Here is an 18,946-nt window from a genome sequence, read left to right on the forward strand (position 1 = left end):
TGAATTAGATAATCCGCCTGCCTGTGGTGTTTAAATTTAAATTGTCTGGAAGATAACAGACAACTCTCATTTCCCTCAGTACGAGGTATGATTAGCCCTGGTGCAAGTGGATTTTCCACCCCCCCCCCCACCACGCGGCGGCATGTTTTCTGGTGGTGAGGTGGCTCACCATTAGCCTTCAGCGGGACTGGAAGGCTCTTCTGGTCCCACCGAAGTCCATGGTGTTTTGTGTGGCTCGCCCATTCCACCCGCTGGGGAACCTGTGGCAGGGGTCACCTTCGGCGGGGCTGGCAATTCCCGCTGGCAGGAAAGGCTGGAAAATCCCGTGCTAGGAATCTATTTGTAATGGTGTGATCAGTTTTACTTTACAATGAAAGTGTTTTAAATTGGTGATTCTGTTTTTGGCTGGCTTTGAATAATGTGATCTGATTTACTGACTGACTCTTGCTGTCCCCACTCGGGAATACTCGTCAGTTCATCTGCAGTTGGTAGAAAATGTCTGGCGTTGATGTCAGCCATTGGAAAAAGAATGAGAGCAGCTTCGCTGCTTAAAAGCGGTTTTAAAATATCTGTTCTTCCATTTTGTGTTGTAAAACTAATGTGCCTCATCTTCTCACCATGACTGTAATCTTAATTTTTTTATCATTCTGCCACCTGGTGGTGCTGGTGAACTTCCTCTCAAATAGTGAATATGATCGTCTGACTGACCCAGGAACCGCGAATCTACTGCCTGCGAATGTTTGACTTCTTAATAATGAATGTTCTCCTTGCACAGTCTTTGCAGAATATCCAATGTAGTTTCTTGCAATGTGAACACTAACCAAAGCCCAACTGGTCATTTTTCAGAATTTGGACTGAAAAAGATGTGGAAAAGCCCAAATGGAACGATCCGAAATATTTTAGGTGGCACCGTTTTTCGAGATCCAATTATTTGCAAAAACATCCCACGGCTTGTTCCCGGTTGGGTGAAACCTATCACAATAGGACGACATGCGTATGGAGATCAGGTAAGACTGTTGTTTGATGAGATTTATTGCCCTATTGTGAAGAAATTGCTTCATCCCTGCCGGAGATCAGTTCAAGTGTTCTGCATATGGTTGAACCTGCTTGTGGCATTCAGTATTTGTCTTCAAACCCAAAGGTGCGAGAGTCTAAAACTAGAGGGCATAGGTTTAAGGTGAGAGGGGAGAGATGCAAAAGGGTCCAGAGGGGCAATTTTTTCACACAGAGGGTGGTGAGTGTCTGGAACAAGCTGCCAGAGTGTAGTAGTAGAGGCGGGTACAATTTTGTCTTTTAAAAAGCATTTAGACAGTTACGTGGGTAAGATGGGTATAGAGGGATATGGGCCAAATGTGGGCAATTGGGACTAGTTTAGTGGTTTAAAAAAAAGGGCGGCATGGACAGGTTGGGCTGAAGGGCCTGTTTCCATGCTGTAAACCTCTATGACTATTACTCTGAGTATAGCCACCGTGATTTATAATACAGAGCAGCTTCATAGCGAGAGGGTAAAATAGGTTGATACTTGTAAGAGCATTGTATTGTTGGAGTTGTTCCCTTTTGAATAAGATATTAAATAGCTGCATATCCAGGAGAGGTCTCTGGTGATCTAGTCAATATCTATCCCTCAACTAGCTCCACCCAGAGAGATTAACTGTTAATTCATCTCATTTGCTATTTGTGGGATCGTAAATGTGTGCAAATTGGCAGCTATATTTACTACAGAACAACACTTCACATTTAATAAAGCTTTGAAGAGCTTTGAAATGTGCTGGGGTTGCTACATATGTTCTAGAGATGCAACAGCTGTCACCATGACGATTGAGGATTTGAATTCAGTTTATAATAAATACAGTTGGAATTAAGACCTGGTGTAATTAAAAGGGGCCATGAGGATAAAAGCAAAATACTGCAGATGCTGGAATCTGAAACAAAAACAGAAAATGCTGGAAAATCTCGGCAGATCTCACAGCGTCTGTGGACAAAGGATCATCTAGACTCGAAACATTGGCTCTAATCTCTCTCCACAGATGCTGTCAGACTTGCTGGGACTCTGAGGATGTTGGATTGCCGTAAAAAAACCCCAACTATTTCATGAGTGAGCTTTAGGGAAGGAAACCAGTCATTCTTAATAACAACACAAAAGCAGAATGCTGGATTTCTGAAATTAAAACAGAAAATGCTGGAAATAATCTCTAGGTCAGGCAGCACCTGTAGAGAGGGGAACAGAGTGAACGTTTTTGGTCAGTGATCTTTGGGGCAAGAGCTCGAGAACGTAATGGTCATGATACAACTGGGCCGACGTCCCAGTCAACAGAGGCGGGCCTTCCTCACCTGCTGACCTCACCACACTCCACCTCCATCGCCAATGCATGCCTGCCTCCATCCCGCCTCCCCGACACAAAACTAGGGCAGCAGGGCATCCTTAACGGAGATGTGTTTGTGGGGTCGGGAACTGGTCTCCTTATGAACATCCAGCCAAAGCCAACAAAGATTGATGTGGGGTGGGATCGGATCTGAGTAGCTGAAATTTGATGCACTGGAAATTGCAGAGGGTTCAGGGCGGGGAATAATGAAATAATTGTGTCTGATAATGAAAAAGCAAGGACAGATTTGATTTGATTTATTATTGTCAGATGTATCAGCATACAGTGAAAAGTATTGTTTCTTGCGCGTTGTATAGACAAAGCATACCATTCATAGAGAAGGAAAGGCGAGAGTGCAGAATGTAGTGTTACAGTCATAGCTAGGGTGCAGAGAAAGATCAACTTAATGCAGGGTAGCTCCTTTTAAAAGTCTGATGGCCAGCAGGGAAGAAGCTGTTCTTGTGTCGGTTGGTACGTGTCCTCAGACCTTTGTATCTTTTTCCCGATGGAAGAAGGTGGAAGAGAGAATGTCTGGGGTGCGTGGGGTCCTTAATTATGCTGGCTGTTTTTCTGAGGCAGCGGGAAGTGTAGACAGAGTCAATGGATGGAAGGCTGGTTTGTGTGATGGACGGAGCTTCGTTCACGACCCTTTGTAGTTTCTTGTGGTCTTGGACAGAGCAGGAGCCATACCAAGCTGTGATACAACCAGAAAGAATGTTTTCTATGGTGCATCTGTAAAAGATGGTTTCAGAAGCAGGTGCTTTCAGCTCAGAGAGAGGTAGAGATGGGCAGAGAGGTAAGAGGTCTGAATAAAAAGTCTTTGTGACAGAAAGAAAATGGAATTAGAAGCTTTCAGCAAAAATGATTGGTTTCTGAAAGGACATGAAAGAACCTGAAAGTTGGCTCCCACTTTTCACTATAAACAGAAAGTTAGATGTTTTAACACAAGGTAATTGCTTAATTTCACACCATGGGCTAAATTTCCATCATTGAGGTGGGTAGCAGGAGTTGAAAATTTCTGGTTCAGCCTGCCCACCTTGGAAGGAGAGCCAGGAAAGATGGAATTTTCACTGTCTGTGTGTGTCTGTGTGTTGCCCTTATAAGTATCAGTAGCTGAAACTACAAGCACTAGACACCTCTGTATCTTGTCGGGCGGCATGGTGGCACAGTGGTTAGCACTGCTGCCTCACAGTGCCAGGGGCCCGGGTTCGATTCCCGGCTTGGGTCACTGTGTAGGTTTCCTCCGAGTGTTCTCGTTTCCCCTGGTATCCTCCCACAGTCCAATGATGTGTGGGTTAGGTGGATTGGCCATGCTAAGTTGCCCCTTAGTGTCAGGAGTACCAGCAGGGTAAATACATGGGGCTACGGGGACAGGGATGGGTGGGATTGTGGTCAGTGCAGACTCGATTGTCCGTATGGCCTCCTTCTGCACTGTAGGATTCTATGATTGTATAAATAAATGTTGGGCAATTGACTGAAGAGGTCAGACAGCCAGAGCTGTTAAGCAATGTTTTCCCTTGGGTTCAAGTGTTCCAACACTCTATTGGATTTCTGGGGTATCAGCCAAGAATACATAATTTGTCTTGGCTGAGAGCCCAGAGATCCATTGGAATTAAAGGGTCTGGATGGTTGACACTTGGTCTGTAATAAAAATTGAGTTTTTTTTAAAGAAAACAGAAAATTATCAATATTTTAAAGCTATTTTTCCTATTGCCATGAAAGGGTTCATTGGTTCTATACAGTGTATAGAGGGTGAATGAGCATGGAAATGCCATAGCTTGGCATAGGAGGCAGGAGGGGTCATAGAGGGTAGGAAGGTGTATATCTTGGCATGGGGGAGAGAGAATCAGGAGGACCTTGCGAACTTACCTCATGTAGACCATGGTTCACAACACTTCTCTGAGGTACGGTGAAACACGATTCGCTGAAAAACTGGCCTGACACCATGAAAACTGCAGAGGACCAGGCTGTGTCAGACCCTGCAATGGAGCAGGCCAGGCCAGGAATGCAGAGAGCGTGCTGGCGACCTGAACCAGCCTGCTGGCTTAAAAGGCATTCCTGAAAATTGGAAACCCTGGGAATGGGGTAGGGAATACTGGAATCGGGTCCCGGCCATCACTTTCACCCCTCCACAGAATCTCCCAGACACCCTTGAAAATCTAGCCCGTGTGTTACTCCATATGAGATTAATTCAAGGGATCTTGTTGTCTCCAAAGAACACTTGAGTTTTATATTAAAATGACCTATTTTAGTCTTATTTTAAAAACATAACACACAAGATGTTACACTGAAACATAGAAACCCCACAGTGCAGAAGGAGGCCATTCGGCCCATCGAGTCTGCACCGACCACAATCCCACCCAGGCCCTCCCCCCACATATTTTACCCGCTAATCCCTCTAACCTACGCATCCCAGGACTCTAAGGGACAATTTTTAACCTGGCCAATCAACCTAACCCGCACATTTTTGGACTGTGGGAGGAAACCGGAGCGCCCGGAGGAAACCCACGCAGACACGAGGAGAATGTGCAAACTCCACACAGACAGTGACCCGAGCCGGGAATCAAACCCGGGACCCTGGAGCTGTGAAGCAGCAGTGCGAACCACTGTGCTACCGTGCCGCCCCTAATTTGTATTTCCCCATAAGTGTGGAATTTTCTCTTCAGATACAAAACGATAGCTTATAAGTAACACCAGATAGTGGAAGAGAACTGAAGCAAGTAGGCACAACAGCAATGAATAACTGATGAAGCCAAGGGCTTGTATAAGTGATTAAAACATAGAAAAATTAAACAAAACGACACTGCAGACTTGGGTTTCAAGTGTCAAACATTAAACTGAAATGTCTTCTTACTCTTTGTGGTTTATGTTTTTATGTGAGTCTCTAAATGTAACAATTGCTTGCATTCCAGTATCGAGCCATAGATTTTGTCATGGACCAACCAGGAAATTTTAAACTTGTCTTCATACCCAAGGATGGGAGTAAATCCCTGGAATGGAATGTGTTTGACTTCCCTGGTGGAGGGGTAGGAATGGGAATGTTCAATACAGATGAGGTAAGGCACTTGCGACTGTCAGAATTTAGTGTGGCTTAAGTTTATCCATCCATCCTGTACTTAACAGTAACCTTTTGTTGAGTATTTATTAATATTTGTGCATATTTCCCAACTTGCACATTATAATTTCTATATTTAATCCTTCATATTTAAAGTATTTTCCTTTGGTTTGTGTTGTATAATATATATGGCCTGTAACTTCCTTGCTCTGAGGTATCATAACCCTAACTCAAAGCTACTTGGGTGGCCAGTGTCCATTGGAGATACCTGCCAATGGCAATGCCACACAGGCTTGAAGATACTCCTTGCCCTTTAAGCCAAACCCCTCCCCATCGTGGATGGGTGTCCTTGACGGGAACTACGATCCCACATCTCCTACCTTCACTCCAGGCTCTGGTGCCAATCCTGCAACCTGGGGGTCCTGCAATACTGGCAGTGACACTCTTCCCACGAGAAAGCTGGCTGCTAGCCTCTGATTGAGACATTAGATATCTGCCCTGAGCACAACAAAGACCCTGATGCTAACCAGTTAAGTGCCTGATAAGCACCACATCCGGTCGGGATGGCAGGAGGAATGGTCTGGAATGGCCACGGTGGAGTTGCCACCAGTTCTCTCGCCGGTGGACAGGCCCACTCCTGCGGCCATTGAATTTCACCTCCAGTATTAGTGTGTGTGGTGGACTTCAGTTGTGCCTTTGTCCTGCCTGGACCACCATTGTGTGTTTGTTATGCCTGGACACATCCCTTGCCGGCTCGGCTCCTCCCCTTGTCACCTAGTATAAAGGTGGCTGTCTCCTCCCCCTTGTTCAGTTCGGGTCAGTTACCTGTTGGGATGTGCTCCTGATTCTGTTATGAATAAAAGCCTACAGTTGTATTGGCACACAAGTAGTCTTTTGCCTAATTGATAGCGCATCAGTGTGAAGCCCTTGGGAGACTGAATATAGAACATTGGACTAATATTTCTGATCTTGTATATCTTTTTTAACAAATCTTATGTAGTGAATAGTCTTTAACCTACTTTTTTTTAAATGTATAGTCTATTACAGGATTTGCACACAGCTGCTTCCAGTATGCCCTAACGAAGAAATGGCCCCTTTATATGAGTACAAAAAACACCATTATGAAGGCTTATGATGGACGGTTTAAGGATATATTCCAGGATATTTTTGAGCTGTGAGTTTTCCTCTTTTATCCTTCAGAATTGAATCTTATGCTGCAATCTAGCTAGCTAAATGCTGATTCTAGTTGAGATGAGCTATGGAAAAAAGACGAAGAGCAATCCAGAGTCAGGTTTGAATTTGAACAAAAAGCTTGGCATTTAACAATATCAGCATTCCCCATGGCAACGCCTCCACCAACCAGAGTCCACTTTCCAACCAGTCAGCACTCTCTTCTCATTGCTCCCTTTACTGATGGTCTTTTCTTGAGAGCTGTCCTAATGAAATCATTAGTGCGAGATGAAACACTTAGTTGCCAGAACTCTTATCACCTCGCCCGCCACGGAATCGGAGCGGGTGAGGGTCCAACAACAGAAATCTTTGTTGATCTCGAGCGGGAATTTCCGGTTTCGCTGGAGTGAGGCCCTAAAATCCCACCCAGTATGTCTCTTTTTTCAGCTATACTCCAGGTCTGTCCTACCAAATTGCTGGATGTGGATTAATTAAAGAAAAGCGGCATGGATTTGTTTAACTAAATCACCTTTAACTAACTTGATTGAGATTTTGATGAGGTGACAGTGAGGGTTGATGAGGGTAATGCAGTTGATGTGGTGTACCTGAACTTTCAAAAAGCATTTGATGAATTACCACATAATAGGCTTGCCACCTGAAGCCCATGGAATAAAAAGAGAAGCAGTAGCAAGGATGTAAAGTTGGCTGAGTAGCAAAAAACAAGGGGCAGCAGTGAACAATTGTTTTTTTAGATTGGAGGAAGACTATAAAACCATAAGAAGTAGGAACAGGAGTAGGCCATTCAGCCCTTCGCACCTGCTCCACCATTTAATGAGATCATGGCTAAACACTCACTAAATCCATTTTCCTGCCTTAACTCCGTAATCCTTAATTCACATACTGATTAGAAACCTATCGATCTCGGCCTTGAAAATGTTCAAGGACTCGCCTCCACAGTTTCCTGGAGTAAAGAATTCCAAAGATTCACCACTCTTTGAGAGAAGAAATTCTTCCTTAAATCCATCTTAAACGAGCATCCCCTTATTCTGCAATATGCCTTCAGGTCCTACACTCTGCCATGAGTGGAAACATCCTCCCAGCATTTAATTTGTCTAACCCCCTAAGAATCTTATATGTTTCATATCACCTCCCATTCTTCTGAACTCCATGCTGTTTAATCTTTCCTCATATGGCAAACCCTCCATACCCGGGATCATCCTAGTAAACCTCTACTGTACTGCCTCCAGTGATATATCTTTCCTTAAATAAGGGAACCAAAACTGTACACAATATTCTGAATGTGACCTCCCTAGTACCTTGTCCAGTTGCAGAAACACCTCTTTGCTTTTATACCCTAAACCCCCTGAAATAAAAGCCAGCATTCCATTTTCCTTCCTTATTACCTTCTGCACTGTATGCTAGCATTCTGGGTTTCATGAACAAGTACCCCCAAGCCCCTTTGCGCTACTGTTTTCTGCAGTCTCTCTCCATTTAAATAATAACCCGCCTTTCCATTCCTTCTTCCAAAATTAACAGTCTCACATTTTCCCACATTAAATTCCATTTGCCAATTCTCTGCCCACTCACTGAACCTGTCATTATCTCTCTGTAAACTATTTATATCCTCCTTACAACCTACCTTACCTCCCATCTTTGTATCTTCCGCAAATTTGGCCACAGTGCACTTTGTTCCTTCCTCCATATCATTAATATATATTGTGAAGAGCTGTTTTCCCAGCACTGATCCCTGTGGCACTCCATTGGTTACTGCCCTCCAACCTGAGTAAGACCCCCTTATTGCTACTTGCTGTTTCCAGTTAGTTAGCCAATCCTCTATCCATGACAGGATATGGTTAGCCAAGTTAGCCAATCGTCTATCCATGCTGGTGTACAGTGGGGTAAACACAGTAAGAAGTTTAACAACACCAGGTTAAAGTCCAACAGGTTTATTTGGTAGCAAAAGCCACACAAGCTTTCGGAGCTCTTAGCCCCTTCCTCAGGTGAGTGGGAATTCTGTTCACAAACAGAGCTTATAAAGACACAGACTCAATTTACATGAATAATGGTTGGAATGCGAATACTTACAACTAATCAAGTCTTTAAGAAACAAAACAATGGGAGTGGAGAGAGCATCAAGACAGGCTAAAAAGATGTGTATTGTCTCCAGACAAGACAGCCAGTGGGGTTCAGAGAGAACCACTGTTTTTCATGATCTTTATTAATGACCTAGACTTTGGCACAGGGCATAAATTCAAAATTTGGGAATGGTACAGATCTGGGAAATATTGTAAACTTTGAGGAGGATAGTGAAAGATTTCAAGTAAAGAAAGTTATCTCCAATTGCAACGGGATCTTGATCAATTGGGCCAGTGGGCCGACGAATGGGAGATGGAGTTTAATCTAGATAAATGCGAGGTGATGCATTTTGGTAGATTGAACCAGGGCAGGACTTACTCAGTTAATGGTAGGGCGTTAGGGAGAGTTACAGAACAAAGAGATCTAGGGGTACATGTTCATAGCTCCTTGAAAGTGGAGTCACAGGTAAACAGAGTGGTGAAGAAGGCGAAGACATTCGGCATGCTTGGTTTCATCGGTCAGAACAGTGTATACAGGAGTTGGGACATCTTGTTGAAGTTGTACAAGACATTAGTAAGGCCACACTTAGAATACTGTGTGCAATTCTGGTCACCCTATTATAGAAAGGATATTATTAAACTAGAAAGAGTGCAGAAAAGATTTACTAGGATGCTACCGGGACTTGATGGATTGAGTTATAAGGAGAGGCTGGATAGACTGGGATGTTTTTCTTTGGAGCGTAGGAGGCTGAGGGGTGATCTTATAGAGGTCTATAAAATAATGAGGGGCACAGATCAGCTAGATAGTCAATGTCTTTTCCCAAAGGAGGAGAGTCTAAAACTAGAGGACATAGGTTTAAGGAGAGAGGAGAGAGATACAAAAGTGTCCAGAGGGGCAATTTATTTCACACAGAGAGTGGTGAGTGTCTGGAACAAGCTGCCAGAGGTAGGAGTAGAGGCGGGTACAATTTTGTCTTTTAAAAAGCATTTAGATAGTTACATGGGTACGATGGGTATAGAGGGATATGGGCCATGTGCGGGCAATTGGGATTAGCTAAGGGGTTTTAAAAAAGAAAGGGTGGCATGGACAAGTTGGGCCGAAGGGCCTGTTTCCATGCTGTAAACCTCTTTGACTATGACTCTATAAGTGGACGTAGGCAGGCTGGTGATATGGGCTCACAAGCGGTACATTAAACTCACTCATGTGAAGTGATACATTTTGGTAGGAAGAACCAGGAAGGGTAAGATAAAATGCAGGATATGATTCTAAATTTCGTGCCGGAGTAGTGGGACCTGGGATCATATTTGCACAGATCACTGAAGGTGGCGGGGCAGGCTGAGAAAGTGGTAAATAAGGTACACAGAATCGTAGGCTTTATAACAGAGGCATAGAATACAAAGGCAAGGTGGTTATGGTGAACCTTTATAAATCACTGGTTCAGCATCAACCGGAGTATTGTGTGCAATTTTAGACAACGCTTTAGGAAGGATATGAAGGCATTTAAGCAGATGCAGGAAACATTTATGGGAATGGTTCCAGAGATGAGGGATTTAAGTTAGGTGGATGGACTGGGAAAGCTGGAAATCTTCTCCTTGGAGGAGGGGAGGTTGAGGGGAGATCAAAAATCATGAGTGCTTTGGACTGGGTAGATAGAAAGACAGTAAGGAGTCTAACAACACCAGGTTAAAGTCCAACAGGTTCATTTGGTAGCAAACGCCACTGTGGCGCCACAAATGAACCTGTTGGACTTTAATCTGGTGCTGTTAGACTCCTTACTGTGTTTACCCCTGTCCAACGCCGGCATCTCCACATCATAGATAGAAAGAAGCAGTCCTTGTTGGCAAAAGGGTGAAACACCAGAGGTCATCGATTTCAGAATCAAAGGAAAGGTTTTGGACCCAGTGTGAAGTTGGGGGTCTGGTAAACTCTGGCTGCCAGTGTTAAAAGAAAATTCAATCAGGGTTTTCAAAAAGGAAATTTGATAATTAACTGAAGACAAAAGAAATGTCGGTGTCTGGGGAAAGGATGAGGGAATGGGACTAGGGTGAGTTGCTCTTGCAGGGAACCAGCATGGACACAACGACTGAATGGCCTCCTGATTGCTGTAACTATGATTCTATTATAGCCAGAGTAGATCTGAAGGACTGGGTTCCTTTCTCCATGGACATATTTGAACAAGGTGGATTATAAGGAAAGTCCAGCAGCTTCATGGTTACTTTTACTGAGAACAATTTTTATTTTGAGATTCCTTTTGTTCAAAAATGAAGTCAAATTCGCAGAATACTCTGATTTGAAGTTTTTAAAAAATTATTTCACAAGATGTGGGCCTCGCTGGCTTGGCCAGCATTTATTGCCCATCCCCAATTTCCCTTGAATAAGTGACGGTGAACTGCCTTCTTGAAATGCTGAAGTCCACCAGCTGTAGGTACACCACAGTGCTGTTAGGGAGGGAGTTCCAGATTTTGACCCAGTGACAGTGAAGAAATAGCGATATATTCCCAAGTCAGGATGATATGTGGCTTGCAGGGGAATGAGCAGGTGGTGGTGTATCTGCTGCCCTTGTTCTTTTAGACAGCAGAGGTCACAGGTTTGGAAGGAGTTGTCAAAGGAGCCTTGGTGAATTGCTGCACTGCATCTTGTAAATGGTGCACATTGCTGTGCGTCAGTAGTGGAAGGATTGAATGATTGTGGATGGGGCACCAATGAAGCCTGCTAATTTTCCCTGGAGGATGTCAAGCTTCTTGAGTGTTGTTGGAGCTGTACACATCTAGACTTGTGCCTTGTTGATGGTGGACAGGCTTTGTGGATTCAGGAGATGAGTTATTCTGCAGAATTCCCAGTCTCTGACCTGCTCTTGTTGTCATAGTCTGTGGCTAGTCCCGTTAAATTTTTGGTTGATGGTAATCTGCAAGATGTTGATGGTGAGGATTCTGTAATGGTAATACCATTTAATGTCATGGAGGGATATTGTCCAGGTCTTGCTGCATTTGGGCATGGACCGCTTCAGTATCTGAAGTCATGACTGTTACTGAATACTGTGTAATTATCAGTGAACATCACCACTCCTGACCTTATGATGGAGGGAAGGTCATTGATGTTGCAGCTGAAGATGGTTGGGCCTCGGACACTACCCTGAGGAACTACTGCAGTGATGTCTTGGAGCTGAGATGATTTACCTCAAACCACCCCACCGTCTGTGTGCTAGGAATGACTCCAGCCAGTGGAGAGTTTTCCCCTGATTCCCATTAACTTTAGTTTTGCTGGGGCTCCTTGATGCCACACTCAGTCAAATGCTGTTGCGATGTTAAGGGCGGTCGATCTCACCTCGCCCTGGAGTTCAGGGCCAGGATTCTCCCAAAAAAATTCTAAGTTCTCAAAGTGTGGGAAAATGGGATTAAATCCCTCTGGTGTTTTTAGTGTGATTTTCAGAATGAATTTCCGGCACTTTGCGCATCATAGAGTGTTCTAGCATGGGTGGGGCCTATTCCTGCCTGAGAGGCCAGCAGCAGAGCGTGTGCCGAATTGTCAGCGCAGTGGCCCCTCATTGCCGGCCTTCCGATTGCCGGCCAACCTCGCAACCCTCCATCGCTGGCCTTCCGATCCTCCCCACCCCCCATTCACTGGCCAACCCCAATCACCCCGAACACACACACCCCCCCCCCCCCCCCCCCCCCCACCACACGTAACGGACAGTCCACGCCTAACCACCCCCAATGACCAGTCCTGATCCCCCCCAACCCAGATGGCCAGCCCCCAATTGGCCTCATTCCCTCCCTCTCCCAGTCATCCCAAGCGCAGAGTGTCAGAGAGTTGCCCTCCCCACCGATCGGGACCCCAATAGGCCCCACCCCTTGGCACAGTCCTATGCCTGGTAGGCAGTGCCAAGGTGCCCCTTGGGCATTGCCAGTTTGCCCCTTGGGCAGTGCCAGGGTGCCAGGCTGATAATGCCAGGCTGGCACTGCCCAAGGGGCTCCTCCGCTTACCCCCGACCTCCCAGCGGGCCTCAATGGCTTCTTCCCTTCAGTGGGGTCAGGCCGCCTGTTCCCCGTTAGTAGGGAGCAGGAGTAAATCCCTCTGGAGTGAGCCACTCCCGGCAGCGGGGGACACGCTAGCGGGCTCGGAGAATTCGGTCCTTGGCCTGCTAATCGTATGGAAATGAAGATTCCCATATTGTAATCAGTTCCGTGCTGATTTCCGGTGTGGAGCTTATTACACGAAAAAACTCCGTGACGTCCGACGGTTGCCGCTGATGTCTCCTGGCCTGCTGTGCTACTCAAGCAGCACAGCCGGCTGGGAGAATCCCCCCCCCCCCCCCCGTTCTTTTGTCCATGTTTGGAACAAGGCTGTAATGAAGTCAGGAGCTGAATGGCCCCGGCGGAACACAAACTGAGCATCAGTGAGCAGGTTTTATAAGTGCTGCTTGATTGCACTGTCATCAACACCTTCCATCGCTTTGCTGATGATTGAGAGTGGACTGCTGGGGCAGTAATTGGCCAGGTTGGATTTGTCCTGCTTTTTGTGCACAAGACAAACCTGGGAATGTTTCCATATTGTTGGGTAAGTGCCAGTGTTGCAGCTGTACTGGAACAGCTTGGATAGGGGCACGGCTAGTTTTAGAGCACATTTTCAGTTTTAGTGCTGGAATGTTGTTGGGGCCCATAGCCTTTGCTGTATTTGCATTCTTATGGATCATTAATCCAGTAACAAAAATGCCAAAGCTACCATGTCCTTATCCTGGCAAAAGTGGCACCACAGCCAAAGGCTGTCAGTCAGTACATGGATTTTTATCTGTTTTCCAAATGTATTCATTCCTCCCTCCCCTGTATTTACTTTTACAGCCAGTTCAGGTGATGCATTGAACATTGTTCCAGATTGTATTATTAGACTTTGATCATTGTCTCCAAATTATTGAGGTCATCCCTGTTACCTAAGCTTTAATAAACGTGCAGAGATTATTTTGAAATTCTTCCTTCAGTGTCCCTAGACAGTGTCTTGGTCCTCTACACAGGAGTGACTTCCAGTCACATCTCAACTGTTCTGACTGCAGTTCTGAATTGCTCAAGTTTCATTAGTTGCTGGCTGGCAGTCACCTCTACTTATCTGTTCTCTACTAATACTTCGTCTCCCTTTATTTCTTTCTCTTTTCCTCTCTTTTTTCTTTCTTGTACAGTCTTGATCTCCTCTCACTGCTTCCTGCCTCACCAGCGTCTTTCATGGAGACCCAATTACCGTCAGGATTTGTCACTGTCAAGGCTCCTGATTCCAAACTGACCGCGGTTTACTCAGCTGACTTTGGGAAAACAACATGATCCCAGAAAAACAAAACAGAGTGGAGGATTTGGGCAGATGAATCGTAAACGGCATTTGATGTTGATCGGAAGGTATATGTTATTAAAATTGATAAATATGATTGCACAATGAAGAGGCGTTAGACGCATTGCCAAAAAGCAAAGGTGAATATGAATGTGGAAATCAAGACAGAAAATGCTTGGAAATGCTTAGCAGGTCTTCTGGAGAGAGAAACAAAGGAGCACAATCCCATTGGGATTAGGAACCTGGAAGTGGCTGTGGCAGATTACTATTGGAAGTCGTCCCGAAGGCCGCCAATTCAAAAGCCACCTCTGGGACCCCCGTTCAATTAAACATGGTGGGCAGACCAGAGAGGTTGGAAGCCTTATCAGAGACCCAACAATTATGTCAGGCTGGGAGAGCTGGGTGCTGCTTGGCGAGGGAGGAGACCATGAGGGCAACTCAAAATGGAGTTACCTGCCAGCCTCCAACCTCAGCAAGGGGCCCATCCATTGTCAGGAAGATGCTGGCAGTGCTAGCACCTTTCCTCCACTTACCTCATTTATGGGCTTTGTTGGCTATCCGTTACTGCTGACTGGATGGCCTTTGCCACATTGACCCTGCATCCGGCAAGGCAAACCAAGTTGTTTGGGGCAAGACTTATCTGGAATTGGTAAAAATGTTTTAGTCTGCAGGAGTTACATACAAAACTATGTTTACAACCAGATTTATTTTGTTCAATTGATACATCTTATCTCTATATGATATTAAAAGGATGAAGATGCTACGCTACTCCATTTCAGTATTATTGATTGAGAATCATACAGCTCAGAAAGGGACCATTCAGCCCTTTATACCTGTGCTGACTCTTTGAATGGACTATCTGTTCCCTTGCTCTTTCCAAAGGCAGTTTTTCATTTCAAGTATATAACTTTTTGAAATCTATTGAATTTGCTTCCGCCACCCACATGCATTCCAGATTATAACAACTCTTTGCTTAAAAAAATTCTCATCTACCTTCTGGATTTTTTGTCAAATTTCTTAAGTCACTACCTTCGAGTTACCAACTCTCTGCCCATGGGAATAGTTTCTCCCCTTATACTATTTCACACACCTTCATTAGCCTTTCCCTTACTTCCCTTACACAGAGGGACCTAGGTGTGCAAGTCCACAAATCCTTGAAGGTGGCAACACAGGTGGAGAAGGTGGTGAAGAAGGCATATGGTATGCTTGCCTTTATAGGACGGGGTATAGAGTATAAAAGCTGGAGTCTGATGATGCAGCTGTATAGAACGCTGGTTAGGCCACATTTGGAGTACTGCGTCCAGTTCTGGTCGCCGCACTACCAGAAGGACGTGGAGGCATTGGAGAGAGTGCAGAGAAGGTTTACCAGGATGTTGCCTGGTATGGAGGGTCTTAGCTATGAGGAGAGATTGGGTAGACTGGGGTTGTTCTCCTTGGAAAGACGGAGAATGAGGGGAGATCTAATAGAGGTATACAAGATTATGAAGGGTATAGATAGGGTGAACAGTGGGAAGCTTTTTCCCAGGTCAGAGGTGACGATCACGAGGGGTCACGGGCTCAAGCTGAGAGGGGCGAAGTATAACTCAGACATCAGAGGGACGTTTTTTACACAGAGGGTGGTGGGGGCCTGGAATGCGCTGCCAAGTAGTGTGGTGGAGGCAGGCACGCTGACATCGTTTAAGACTTACCTGGATAGTCACATGAGCAGCCTGGGAATGGAGGGATACAAACGATTGGTTTAGTTGGACCAAGGAGCGGCACAGGCTTGGAGGGCCGAAGGGCCTGTTTCCTGTGCTGTACTGTTCTTTGTTCTCTAAGGAGAATAATCCCAGCCTCTGTAACTCTTCCAGATCCATCCCATCAAAAGCACACTTTCAAAATTTTCAGATGACACCAAATTGTGCAGGGGCTAGTCGATACTGAGGAGAATAAGAGCAAATTGCAAGAATATATCACCAATCTTGCAGAGTAGACATACAGAATTGGCAAATGAACTTCAACCCAAGTGAATATGAGTTTTTACGTTTTGGTACAAAAACTAAGAAGGGTATGTATTATTTGGGAAATAAAATTCTAATTGGGGTATTGGTGCAAATTGTGCAATCACAGAAATCACTAAAAGTAGCAATGGGGATTAATAAGGTCCTTTAAAAAGGATACCAAGCACTCGATTTTATTTTGAGGGGGATTGAATTGAAAGGTAGAGAGGTCATGCTAAACCTGTATCGAACCATAGTTAGACACATTTGAGGTATGGTGCACAGTACTGATGGCCAAATTGTAAACAGAACATAGAGGCACTGGAGAGGGTGCAAAATGTTTGCCAGGTTGATACAAGAGCTGTGAGCTTATACCCAGGAAAGGATGAACAAACTAGTCCCTTCTCTTGAAAAATGAAGTTGGATGGGTAACCTAATAGAGTTCTTAACTTGATGAAAGATTTTAATGGACACAGAATGGGTGGGATTTGAACCCGGGTCCCCTGAGCAATACCATGCGTCTCTGGATTACTAGTGTACGTGTAATCACTGCCTGGTCACTCTCCCAGCCCTGTTCTTCCATGATGGTCACACCACTTCTGGCTGAATATATCTTTCTCCCTGCCCAGGGAATCCTTTTCCATGTTTTCTTTTCACTGTAAAGTCTATGGAGACCGATTTAACCCAATCATTACCTTGCTATTAATTGAACGGCACAATTTCAAAAGATGTAATTGAACCATCTGCCCATCCAAGCCAAGTCAAAACACTCGGGATCTTGTGCTATCCGTGTTCTTGACACCTATCAGGTCATAAACATTCCAATGCTAATGCCTGGCCTAATTGTCGCTTTGGCACACTCGGTTCAAGCTGTATCTGGGCCCCTGGGAACGTCTGTCTTTTATTTTCCACACAGCAGGCCTTTTGTTTTCACACTCTAGTAGCTTTCTGCTGAAGTTTGCCTTTTCACCGTTTGTCCCCCTTTTTACCTTTCGGATCAATGGGCAGTTGGCAATGAAGACCGAAATCACCACCTCCAGATTGCTTTTACACCGAGCGTATCATAAGCAGGATTAACAATATAGTTCAGTATAAGGTTTAGAATGACCATGTCAATCAGTTATAATATTCATGTTAGTTTTCAAAAGCAAGAAAACCTGATGTTGTGATTTCCCAACATTCCTGCATTCAGTCCTTTGACATCATGATGGTGTCCGAGGAGGACTGACCAGCGCCTGCATTATTTCTACCCCTAACTTCACTCAATCCATGCTGCATCCTTTCCACACCTGGTGACTTTTCCATTTTGTGCATCCTTTTAAACCCTTTATCCTATCCAATTTCTCTACTCTCTTCCCCTTTGCTCTGACATTCGCAGAATTATTTTTTGTACAAACAGATGAAAAGTGGTAATTTAGTACCTTGGCCAAGACAAGATTTCCGTTTCAGCCCCTAATCGACCTCGCCCTTCCTTTTGACTATTATTTTGACTTTTACTCTTTACATGTTTCTAGAGTTCTTTTTTCGCATTTCCTTTTTCCATTCTCTGTACATTCTGCCTGACTTGAACAAGTTAACATCTCAATATTCTGATTCTTTTGAGCTTTCCTTTTCTTCAGATTTTTGCCCCCGCAAATCCTCTCTTGCAAAAGCTACACTGCTTTTTAGGGGTCTGATACTCTGCTTCATTCCTGACTGTTCACTCAGAAATGAAACCTTACAACACAATGTGCGCGAAAAGTTTATCAGCTACTGGGGCAAGCTACTAAATTACTCTCCAATCACCGCGCAAAAATATTGAAGCTAGATCCTAAGCATCCTAAATCCCTACCATCTTATTCAACTCAAACAAACAAGTGAAAGTGGTAACGAAAGCTTAACGATTGAGGAGATACACTGAAAATAAAAGCATCAGTTTAATTTTTTTCACTGCTTTCTTCCCTGATCCCATTGACATGTGATTTCAAGAATAAATTAGATATCGCTTTTGGGACTAAAGGGATCAAGGGATATGAGGGGAAGGCAGGGTCAGGATATTGAATTTGATGATCAGCCAAGATCAACATGAATGGCAGAGCAGGCTTGAATGGCTGACTCCTTCTAATTTCTGTTTCTTCGACTTATTGGAGTCTGGTACCACAACTACGAGTAGGCAAATGATATGTTGGCTTTCATTGCGCGAGGTTTCGAGTACAGGAGCGGGGATGTGTTGCTGCAATTATACAGCGCCTTGGTGAAGCCACACCTGGAATACTGTGTGCAGTTTCGGTCTCCTTTTCTGAGGAAAGATGTCCTTGCTCTCGAGGGAGTGAAGTGAAGGTTCACCAGACTGATTCCGAGGATGGCGGGACTGATGTATGAGGAGAGGTTGAGTAGGTTAGGATTGTTTTCGCTGGAGTTCAGACAAATGAGGGGGGATCTCATAGAGACTTACAAAATTCTAACAGGATTAGACAGGGTAGATGCAGGAAAGCTATTCCCAAGGGTGGGGTGTCCCGAACCAGGGGGTGCAGTATGAAGATGTAGGGTAGACCATTTAGGACAGAGGTGAGGAGACATTTCTTCAGGGAGTGGTGAGCCTGTGGAATTCATTACCACAGGAAGTTCATTACCACAAGGGCGGCACGGTAGCACAGTGGTTAGCACTGCTGCTTCACAGCTCCAGGGTCCTGGGTTCGATTCCCGGCTCGGGTCACTGTCTGTGTGGAGTTTGCACATTCTCCTCGTGTCTGCGTGGGTTTCCTCCGGGTGCTCCGGTTTCCTCCCACAGTCCAAAGATGTGCGGGTTAGGTTGATTGGCCAGGTTAAAAATTGCCCCTTAGAATCCTGAGATGTGTAGGTTAGAGGGATTAGCGGGTAAAATATGTGGGGGTAGGGCCTGGGTGGGATTGTGGTCGGTGCAGACTCGATGGGCCGAATGGCCTCCTGCACTGTAGGGTTTCTATGATTTCTATGAAGTAGTTGATGCCAAAACATTGAATGTATTCAAG

At 44.9% G+C, this 18,946-nt stretch overlaps 1 protein-coding gene across 2 annotated transcripts in view; it reads left to right on the forward strand.

Annotated features, from left to right (window-relative positions):
- Positions 1-18,946, forward strand: part of LOC144495054 (isocitrate dehydrogenase [NADP], mitochondrial-like) — an 82,201-nt gene that overhangs the window by 36,421 nt on the left and 26,834 nt on the right. For both annotated transcript variants that reach the window (XM_078214889.1, XM_078214890.1), the window contains exons 4-6: positions 847-1,007; positions 5,276-5,419; positions 6,456-6,592. In XM_078214889.1, coding sequence (XP_078071015.1) covers positions 847-1,007; positions 5,276-5,419; positions 6,456-6,592 — 442 coding nt within the window. The remainder of the gene's footprint in view (positions 1-846; positions 1,008-5,275; positions 5,420-6,455; positions 6,593-18,946) is intronic.

This window comes from Mustelus asterias, chromosome 6, assembly GCF_964213995.1.
Source record: "Mustelus asterias chromosome 6, sMusAst1.hap1.1, whole genome shotgun sequence".
NCBI lineage: Eukaryota > Metazoa > Chordata > Chondrichthyes > Carcharhiniformes > Triakidae > Mustelus > Mustelus asterias.